This window comes from Sceloporus undulatus, chromosome 9, assembly GCF_019175285.1.
Source record: "Sceloporus undulatus isolate JIND9_A2432 ecotype Alabama chromosome 9, SceUnd_v1.1, whole genome shotgun sequence".
NCBI classification, from domain to species: Eukaryota; Metazoa; Chordata; class Lepidosauria; order Squamata; family Phrynosomatidae; genus Sceloporus; species Sceloporus undulatus.
Window position 1 is genome coordinate 5993296 of NC_056530.1, and position 10840 is coordinate 6004135.

The window sequence follows — 10840 nt, forward strand, 5'->3', positions numbered from 1 at the left end:
ATTATTATTATTATTATTATTATTATTATTATTATTATTATTATTATTATTATTTAAGGTGGGAACCATTTTACTCCTGCTCCTGCTGATCAATAGGAAGTGGAAACCTTTACTATTCTGGGTGCCTTGCAGGGCCAAAAACTCATGCTTTATTTATTTATTTATTTTAAAACTTTTATATTTCAAATGGTGCTTTCTTTAAAGTATTGTGTTCTGCATTTTTAAAATGCTGCTTTTTGTTTCAGTTTTGGAATTGGGCTTTTTTTATTTCAACTTTTACAAAAGTGTTTTTATATTACTTGAACTGACTTTTTGTAGCCTGTATAGGAAAATTTAAAAGGATGGTATAAAAATATAACATAACATAAGGTAAGTTGCCTGACCCACTGAAATGAATGGGAATTTAGTTAATCTCTACAGCTTGTCCCATTGATTGCAACACTAATTGTAGATCATACAGCCAATATATTTAGAGGGTACCACATTAGGAGAGGCTGTTTTAATAATAAATAATAATAATTTTATTTATATGTCCTGCCTCTTCCAAGGATCGAAGCAGGATTACATCATTAAAATAATACAATGCAATTGAACAGTCAATACAATACTAATACTGAATTATATATCCTATTAGTTCCTTAAAATCTCCAAACATCAATTCATCTACCATCATACTTAGAGAGGGGGGTCTTAATCATCATCTCTATACCAAATCTGATGGGAAAGCCCGCCAGAAGGTCCTTTCTTCCAGAAATGGGATCTTATACAGTTTACAATAAAATTGAAGCAAGCACAGTTAAAACAGATGAAAATAAGTACAGGTAAAAACATACAAAAGGTTATCATGTTGAAAAAAACCTATTATATTAAAACATTTTTGAACTAAAAACATTTTCAAAGCACATCAGTTTTTTAAAAATCTTGGCGTTTGTAATCAAGTGAGCCTTAAAGTCCAGCTGCTATCCATCTCACTTGCCATTAATGCCGAAAAATAACCTGCCCCAATTTTCATTTATGCTGGAGAACACTAGGAATAAAAATGGGCTCAGGGCTTCCTTCGCTGGGGGAAGGAATTTTACTACTTCTCTAATGGACAGCATACACTGAGGATCCCATTTTCTTCCAGACACTAGATAATACTCATAATTTGGCTTCGATTGACTGGTTTTGCCAGGCGCACAACCTGAATTTTATCTCCAAATGCGTAGATTACCAAATTAGTTTTTTCTCTTCTGCCTCCATTTGGTACAGTGACAATGTGTGTTGATTAAAAAGGCAAAAGACTTGGTCTATAAGTGACAATAGCAACCAATTCTACATTTCCCCAGCCTTAACCTAATAACACCATACTTCAAACTGACTTTTCAAACCAGGACAGGAGTCTCCATTTTGGGAATTTAGTAACTACTGATTCCATAGCAATAACATCTGGCTGTGGTTATTATTAAACATACCTGCTTCTCCTGCCATCCAAAATTTCATGACACCCACCCAGTTTACTTAAATTCCAACAGGGACGTAGCCGGAGGGGTGGTCTTGGGGTCCGGACCCCCCCCCTTCCATTAGAAAAATGAATGGTGTGTGCTGCTGCTCTGCCGCACCCAAGCCCCATTATAATGGTGGCGCTTAGTCTGGACCCCCCCCCCCTTTCCTAAAATCCTAGCTATGTCCCTGGTTCCAAAGGACTTGAAAGCTTGCTTTCTTAAAAATAATAATGTATTATTTAACTCTGCTTTTTGTTTTCATATGGCTAAGTATCTATTTCATCTGTCCAAAGGCAGCCCTTCTGACTAAGAAATAACTGAGTTATTTCAGTCCACACATCCCAGGGAAATGAGATGACCCTCTGGATTTATTTATTTGGACTACAAGTCCCAAAGTCCCTCACCATTGGCTACGTTCTATAAAGCTAATGGAAATTATATACTAAAAGGGGATAAAAATCAACTTGTTTGATGTACTTGGATTTTGTTTCTTTCTGACTAGACTGTATTATTTTAAATTCAATTTTAAAAAAAAGGAAATTATACACTAAAAACATCTGCTTTATTACATGCCTACCCCTACTTTAATCAAAACTCTTCCTTAGCTGTTGAAAATCTGGAGCTTCTTGAAAAGAACATTCTGCTGCTCCTCTAGATTAATAAACTGTTCCTGATTTGAAAGCGTAACATTGCTGCTTGCATCATCTAGATGAGTTGTTGTTGTGTGCCTTCAAGTTGTTTCTGACTTATGGCAATCCTAAGGTGACCATATCATGGGTTTTTCTAGAGCCGAGAGCATGCATGTCACTCAAGAACACCCAATAGGTTTCTATGGCTGGGCAGAGAATCAAATTCTGGTCTCCAGAGTTATAGTCCAACACTCAAAGCACTGGCCACACTGGCTCTCAGTTAACCGCTCCTGAAGTTGTTTTTCTAGGGTGAAATTCTGTTGGTACACTACACTGCCGTTAAGAACACTGGTGTAGGTTGTGATGACAGTGAAAGGAAAAAAGTGTGCAGGTAGAGTGGCAGTGAAGGCAGTCAGTCTGGAGAAATCATTGCCTTCCCTCACCACTGCTGCATGGGAAATACACCTAGACAAAGTGCAACAGCTAGGATTTCAGACTCAGACTGCAGCTCCCACAATCTCCTAGCCATCATGGCCATTGGCTAGAATGGCTGTGAGCTTCTGGAAATTGTGAAGTCGAAGACTTTCATGGCCGGCATCAATAGTTTTTTGTGGGTTTTTCGGGCTCCATGACCACGTTCTAGAAGAGTTTATTTCTGACGTTTTGCCAGCCACAGATGCCGGCAAAACACCAGGAATAAACTCTTCTAGAACATGGCCATGGAGCCTGAAAAACCCACAAAAAGCTTCTGGAAATCATACTCTTAAAAAATAACTTTTCCAAATTCTGGATTAAATTATATGGCGTGAACAGGCAATATTGTTCCTAAGTGAAGGTAGTGGCACAGTACAAATTTCTAAGGCAGTGAGTGTCTCACCCCTCACTTCCAAAGGGTGAGACAGCCCCCTCTTTTATAGGATTGGATTGGATTCCAAGGCAAAAAAAAGAGGTTTGGAAAAGGAGACATCGTCCAATGTAAGCAGTGCCAAGCCCCCTCCTGTCTTACTTTTGTCCTTCTCACCTGAACCTCTCTTGACCAGCCGTGTCCCAAAGCTGGAGCTTGACCTTGATTCCTGGAGGCAACTCCATCATCTTACTGTAGAACTCAACTCCCACGGTGGGACACGGGGAAGGAACAAAGCACCTCTCCGTGTAGCGCCTCAGCAGAGAGGTCTTGCCCACTGTTGAATCCCCAAGCAAGAGGATTCGGAATTGATAGTGCCACTTGCCATTCAGGTCCAGAGGCATCGGCTCCCATTCCATGGTGGAAGGAGGCCCTTGGTGTCAAGCAAAAGAAGAGCCTTCACATGAGCCAGTGCTTGAGGCAGATTTCCACAGGGCTTGGTTCTAGCTAAGTCTTGTTTGGAGAACTTTGCTTGGTTAGGAGGGAGGCGTCTCCACCTTCAGGAGCCTTGGTCTTCTCTCGCCCTTCTCTAGAGCAAAGACAAGCCAACCTATCTGATATAGAGACAAGACCCTCTTTCCCCCACCCTTTCTGCCCCACCCAAGACATTCTCTCCTACTTTTCCTCTCCTTGACAGAAATCTGATACCAAGGCTTTCTTTTCTTTTTTGTAAGAGAAACAAGGGAGGGGGAAAAGGGGAAGGAGGAATACACAAGTCCTTATCTGCTGACTGGACTGCTGCTAAGCCTGACCCAGCATTTTCTGCATGCTAGGCTTAAAGTGTCTTTTTAAAAATCACCCAAGTTGAATTTAAGCACATTCTTGTCAGCAAAACCAGTCTCATTGAGGCAAAGGCAGTACAGTTGTCCCTCCATATCCACGCATGCTTTGGCCAACCAACCATTTCTAAATTCCAAAAAAGGAAACCTTTTGCTTTTGCTATTGCTATTTTATTTAAGGGACACAATTTAACTACACCACTGTATTTAATGCCACTTGAATATCCGTGGATTTTGGCAACCATGGGGATCCTGGAACCAAACCCCATCCGATACCAAGGCCCCACTGTACAATTTAGTATTGCCCACTTCTCTGAAATATTACAATCAAAACCAGCAATTGCATTTTTAAAACAGGATTTAAGCTAAAGAGGAAAATCTTAGGGGAATGGGGGCTTTATAAAATCCATGAGCCCTGTCATTTGAATTTCTCCTGTAGTTTTAAATAGCTAATGTGCCTGCCTTGCCTTCCAAAAGCAATAGGTGGATGGGGCATGAGAGCCAGCATGGCATAGTGGTTTGAGTGTTGGACTGTGACTCTGTAGACCACGATTGGATTCTCAGCTCAGCCAGGGAAACCTACTGCGCGACCTTGGGCAAGTCACATTCTCTCAGCCTCAGGGGAAAGCAATGGCAACCTTCTCTGAACAAATCTAGCCAAGAAAACTCCATGATAGGGTTGTCTTAGGGTTGCCAAAAGTCAGGAATAACATGAAAGCTTACAACAAACAAAACAACAAAGATGGGGCATAAAATCACCAAGCAACCTCTTTTCACCCCTAAAAACAGGTAATAACAAAAACAAATTGCATTTTGCAGATGGGAGCAGATTCTGGCTAAGCAACGAGACGGATTGCCTCACAGCCATTTACTCTTATCTAATCAGCTCCTCTGTCCCTTGGTCATATGCCTTGCAATTTGCCAATCTTTGACAATGAATTCACCTTTGGGGAGCTACAGTTTATTCATGTAAAACATACCTTACATTGTTGTTCTACCTGTTTTCGGGCAGATTCAAAATCTTATACAAGCATATAGTGTTGTCAGATTCAGCCAGTACCTGCTTTGTCTAAAAAGATACTAGGAATTTTAACATCCCAACATTCCAGGAAAAGTGAGTATAAATTGTTCCCGGCCGCATACATTTTATCTTCACAATAACCCTGTGGTTGGGCTTACACATAGTAACTGACTCAGGCAGCCAATGAAGGTTTAGTGGGGATCAAAACCCAGGATCTAGAACCTAGAAATACAATGATTTAAAAAGAATGGCACAAAACCAAGTAAGGACAGCTTTCCTTTTGCACCGTTCTTTTTTAATCACTCTTCCCAGACCAATCCTTAAAACACTTTGCCAGCCAACTTGGTACCTTCATTGCTCTTGGATGAGAAACTCGCCTCACCACTAACTAGGCCAAGGAAAGCTGCACTGGATCATGCCAGCTCCCTTTAATGGCTCCTGATCCCGATGGCGATCTTATCCTCAGGAAAAAAATGTAGTAATTGTTGGGGAACACAAGCAGCAGAATACTATTCCACTTAGTCCCAAGTAGAATAATCAACAATAGACTCATAATCAACTATAGATTCTATGGAGCTACTTAGTAAGGAATAAACTAAAGGACTTACACATTTGTTTTGTTGTGAACATCTGACTGGTCGCTATGAAAATAAAATTGTTAAGACAGGCCTTCATTCTGACCCAGGAAAGCTCTTTCAATCTTGACATTATGAGATTTGGGTTGATCCACTGTGAGTCCATTTCATATGCAGTGTGAGAAAACCATGGGTCATGCTAAACTAATCTGATCTTTTTTGATTAAATTACCAGCTTGGTAGGCAAAGGGAATGCTGCAGATAAAGCATATCTCAATTTCAGTAAAGCCTTTGACAAGGTTCCCCATGACATTCTTGCAAACAAGCTTGTAAAATGTGGGCTAGACAAGGTAACTGTTACATGGATCTGTAATTGGTTGACCGGCCGAACCCAAAGGGTGCTCAACAATGGCTCTTTTTCATCCTGGAGAGAAGTGAGCAGTGGGGTCCCACAGGGCTCTGTCCTGGGCCCAGTGCTGTTCAACATCTTTATCAATGACTTGGATGAAAGAACTGGGGGCACACTTATCAAATTTGCAGATGACACCAAATTAGGAACAGCTAATGTCCCAGAGGACAGGATCAAAATTCAAGACCTGAAGATTAGAAAACTGGGTCAAAGCTAACAAAATGAATTTCAACACAGAGAAATGTATGGTACTTCACTTAGAGCAGAAAAACAAATGCAGAGATATAGGATGGGGGACACCTGGCTGAATGAGACTACATGTGAAAGGGATCTAAGAGTCCAAGTAGACCACAAGTTGAACATGAGTCAACAGTTGCAATGCAGCAGCTAACAAGGCCAATGTGATTTTAGGCTGCATCAATCGTGGTGTCTAGATCAAGGGAAGTAATAGTCCCACTGTATTCTGTTCTGGTCAGGCTTCACCTGGAATACTGTGTCTTCTGAGCACAATTCAAAAAAGACATTGAGAAACTGGAGTGTGTCCAAAGGAGGGCGACTAAAATGGTGAATGGTTTGGAAACATTATCAGAAGGGAGTTGGATATGTTTATCCTGGAGAAGAAATTATTATGGGGTGATATGATAGCCCTGTTTAAGTATTTGAAGGGTGTCACATTGAGGACAGTGGATTTTGCTGCTCCAGAGACTAGAACACAGAACAACGGATGCAAGCTACAGGAAAAGATTCCAGCTCAAAATTAGGAGGAACCTCTCAATAATAAGAGCTGTTAAGACAGTGGAATACATTCCCTCAGAGTGTAATGGAGTCTCCTTCCTTTGAGGTCTTTAAACAGACAGGATGGGCATTTGTCGGAGCTGCCTTGTGAGTTCTTGCATGACAAGGGGTTGGACTGGATGGCCCTTGGGATCTTTGAACTCTGATTCTGGCAGATAATTAAGCTGAACCTGTTAGGAAGTCTCTCGCTTAGGGGAATTTTAATTAGCTCAAATTTAGCTGAGAGGTGGCTTGAACAAAACCACGTGCCGGAATCAGGTCCCAACAGCGTATACCAGAGGTCGCCAGCAAGCCCCAAGAGAAAGAGACGCTGATACCAACCAGGCCCAATTAAAAGGGTAACGTTTATTAAAGCACAGTGAAAACCACACAGCAAAAGGGGAGTATACACATACACATACACACACACATATTCAATGCTACAGCAGGGGATGGGTGTTAGGGAGATAGGTTTGAGAAAGAGAGGCACCACTAAGGAATACTACCTTAGAAGTCTTCTAAGTCTGATGAAGCTTGGATGGATAGTGGATCACGGCCCCAGGAGTGCGGGGGGAAGAGGGCCGTGGGAGCTAAGAGCAGAGTTCAAACTGGCGTGGACCCGCTTGCAACCTGGTGATAGCACAAGGAGGGTCCAAAAACCCGGGGTTCTTATAGTGCGAAACGTAGCTGGAGGCTAGGGAGACTTGCTAGACAAAGGTGTTGATTGTTTGGGCTTTGTTAGGCCAAGAGCAAGTAATGTGTTGCACAATGCATTTAGGTCTGGACACAATTTGGAGGGGTATCCGACTTGATTACTGAGTCGTTTATCTGCAGCTTTTGTATTTGGCTCCAGTTGGTGAATGTTTTGGTTGTCTTTTTTTTTTTAAAGGACAGTGGCCTATTTGAAGTGCTTGTCCAACCCATTGGACTATTTTACAGTAACAGTTCACCTTAGGAGAGCTACAATGCATTTATGTAAAACAAACCTTTTACATGAAAAGACCCATTGAATCAATGGGTTTACTGACCATTAAACAGCTAATTCAGGGCATCTGCTCTATTTTGGAGCCGTAATGCCCACTCTTGTCTCAAGCATCACCAGGGGCATAAGTTAAACCTTTACAGCTAATCCACCCAAGATCCTTTGGTTCACAGACAGGATGATGTTAACTATAATATTAAGGTAGCACACATGTTTTAAGTCAAAACTATGTAGAGAAGTAAACAAGAGAGACTGTAGATGGTACTCATGAAAATGAACAAAAATCCTTTAATAAAACACAGGTATGGACATGTAGCTGTTTCAACCATGGCTCCGCAGATCCCAGAAAATTTGCTAGTAACTTCTTGTTTTTTGTCAGTTTGTTGCATGACAAGTTCCAAAATGCTTTTGAAGACCTAGAAGAAATAACAGATTACTCTGAAGTTAGGTTTTAAGAATTTAAGTACTCAGTTATTTACAGTTAGGCAGCAGATAGATCTGCTCATATATTTTAGGATAAGTTGCAGTACATCTGCAAGAGCTACTGACTCCCATCTGTCCAAATACCACCAACAACTAAAAATCCCCATCCCTCCGCCAATTGGAAAAAAAAAAAACTGGTAATGGATTATGGTGTGAAACAACTTGCTATTTCAGTTCTGGTGGTTGCTGATGCTGTTAGTGTGTGCCGTCAAATTGGCTTTGACTTATAGTGACCCTAAGAAAAAGACTTCCTAAGTGTCCATAATCTGAGATAATGCAAATTCAGGACCATGTCTGTCCTCCTCTTTTCCTATCACCTTCAAATTTACCTAGCACTGTCTTGCTGTTTATATTACGTTCAAAGTACAATAGCCCATTTATTCATTTTTGCTTCCAGCAAGAGTAACATGAGTGTATGCATATTGGTAACTGAAGCTGTAACCAGTATGAGAACCAAACAAGGAAAATAAGATTTCTATTCCAAGTACAGTATAACTCCAACCTCCAAATCCAATTTATAAAAGGGCTAACAATGCCTACTAAACAAATGGCATTCCCACATTATAGGACTCATCTAAGCTCAAAATTAAAATCCTAAAATAGATTATGAAGTCAGTTCAAAGAAGTTGATCATTTTTGGTTCTGTGTAAAAGTTACCAAAGCACTATCTTTGTACATATATATGAACTACAAGATTGTCATAATGCTGGAATGTGCCAATGGATAGAGTAGAACAAGCAAAGAGGATTTTGTCCTTTGGACAAATTGTTTCTTTCCATTGTATCTGGTTGGTCTCAGCCCCATATCCGCAGGATTCATCCAGCTGTCACCATTAAAAACATGAGTCATCACAGACCAGTCAGAAGTGTTCTTCACTCAACATATGCCATCAGTCACATGCTTCCCAGCAGGAGAACTGTAACTGCAACTGAAACAACTATAAGTTGTTTATTGATACATCTTGGAAAAATTTATCTGGAGTACAATTACCAGGGTTACCCAGCCAGCTTGGCTGGGAGGTTCTAGCAAGTGTACTCCAAAAACACCACTTTTCCAAACTCTTTGTTGTTGACAACTACTGTATATTTTACCCAATACAGGTCAAGGAAAGACAACATGTATCCTATTGTTACTAATAGGATCTTACACATTATCCAAGACATGTCAACTGTTTCTTCCACTTGAAGATCCCCTTCAGAAGAACAGGAATCTTCCCACTCTGTATAACCACTCCTATTAAGACAAAAACAACACAAGCCCACAAATCATACCCTAAATTGAGCAAACATTAACAGTGCATCCCCTTAATAGCTTAAATAAACACAATGAGGCTTATGCATAAGTGAGCAGGCATAGGATTCAAGCCTCAATTACTTTATAGCAAAGGTCAGGAACCTTTGGCCCTCAGCTGCTTAGGCCTAAAAGATCTCATCATCCCCACCCCATTTGTTTTTTAAATTAATCTTAGATCAGTAACTTTTCACCTTCTTACTTTTCACCTCATATGAAAAGAATACTCCTTATCATGACATCTCCAATACTAATTCAAAACATTCTGGCAAAATTTTGTCACTTTATTTGGGGTTAGATATCATCTATTCATCAGCTTACACACAGCTATTTTTTTATATTACTACACAAAGTAAATTTTGTATGTTTAGATCACATTTCCCTCATACATCCATATGGATCCTAAGGTCCAAAAATTTTGAGCCCACTTTATTATGTATTCTTTTTTTACATGGTCATCTTCTGTCTCTAGTTTCAAAAGCCATTTTTACACTTTAATGATATAGTTATCATTAAATCGCCAAGGGGGAATTCAAACAAATAGCTCGCCTGTGTAGAGGTAAAGTCAGAAAAGCTAATGCACAGAATGAACTCAGGCTTGCTAGAGAGGTTAAGAACAATAAAAAGGGCCTTTTTTGATATGTCATCAGCAAAAGGAAGACAAAGGAAATGGTAGGGCCACTGCGTGCAGAAGATGGCAAAATGCTAACAGAAGACAGAGAAAAGGCAGGATTACCCAACACCTTCTTTGCCTCAGTCTTCTCAGAAACGGCAAAGGGAGCTCAACCCGAGGATAATGGAGCAGAGGACAGAAAAGGGGAATTTCAGCACAGAATAAGTAAAGAGATAGTACAGGAATATCTTGTTAATCTAAAAGGATCCCAACAATTATCATCCAATTGGTCTGACATCAATCCCAGGAAAGATTCTGGAGCAGATCATTAAACAGAGAGTCTGTGAACATCTAGAAAGCAATGCCATAATCACAAAAAGTCAACACGGGTTTCAGAGAAAGAAGTCATGCCAGACAAACCTGATCTCTTTTTTTGATAAAATTACCAGCTTATTAGATGAAGGAAATGCTGTGGATATAGTATATCTTGATTTCAGTAAGGCCTTTGACAAAGTTCCCCATGATATTCTTGCAAACAAGCTTGTAAAATGTGGGCTAGACAAAGTAACTGTTACATGGATTTGTAACTGGTTGACCGACCGAACGCAAATGGTGCTCAACAATGGCTCCTTTTCATCTTGGAGAGAAGTGACCAGTGGGGTCCCACAAGGCTCTGTCCTCGGGCCAGTTCTATTCAACATCTTTATCAATGACTTGGAGGACAAAATTGGGGGAATACTTATCAAATTTGCATATGACACCAAATTAAGAGGAGTAGCTAATACTCCAGAGGACAGGATAAAGATTCAAAATGACCTGAACAGACTAGAAAACTGGGCCAAAGCTAACAAAATAAACTTCAACATGGAGAAATGTAAGGTATTGCACTTAGGGCAG

General features: G+C 40.3%; 1 protein-coding gene, 1 long non-coding RNA gene and 1 other non-coding gene across 3 annotated transcripts in view; all 3 read right to left on the minus strand.

Moving 5' to 3' along the window:
- The window catches only part of RAB42 (RAB42, member RAS oncogene family), an 8871-nt gene extending 5290 nt beyond the window's left edge, over window positions 1-3581 (minus strand). The window contains exon 1 of the mRNA XM_042440468.1: window positions 3135-3581. Within this exon, the coding sequence (XP_042296402.1) occupies window positions 3135-3376 (242 nt within the window). The 5' untranslated portion in view covers window positions 3377-3581. The remainder of the gene's footprint in view (window positions 1-3134) is intronic.
- Window positions 3582-7822: 4241 nt separating this feature from the next.
- The window catches only part of LOC121915878, an 8294-nt gene continuing 5276 nt past the window's right edge, over window positions 7823-10840 (minus strand). The window contains exons 5-6 of the long non-coding RNA XR_006100758.1: window positions 9188-9273; window positions 7823-7973 (exon numbers count right to left, since the gene is read on the minus strand). This is a non-coding gene — a long non-coding RNA (uncharacterized LOC121915878). The remainder of the gene's footprint in view (window positions 7974-9187; window positions 9274-10840) is intronic.
- On the minus strand, window positions 8827-8900 carry LOC121916362. Its single transcript, XR_006100854.1, has one exon. It is a non-coding gene; the product is annotated as a small nucleolar RNA SNORD99 (small nucleolar RNA).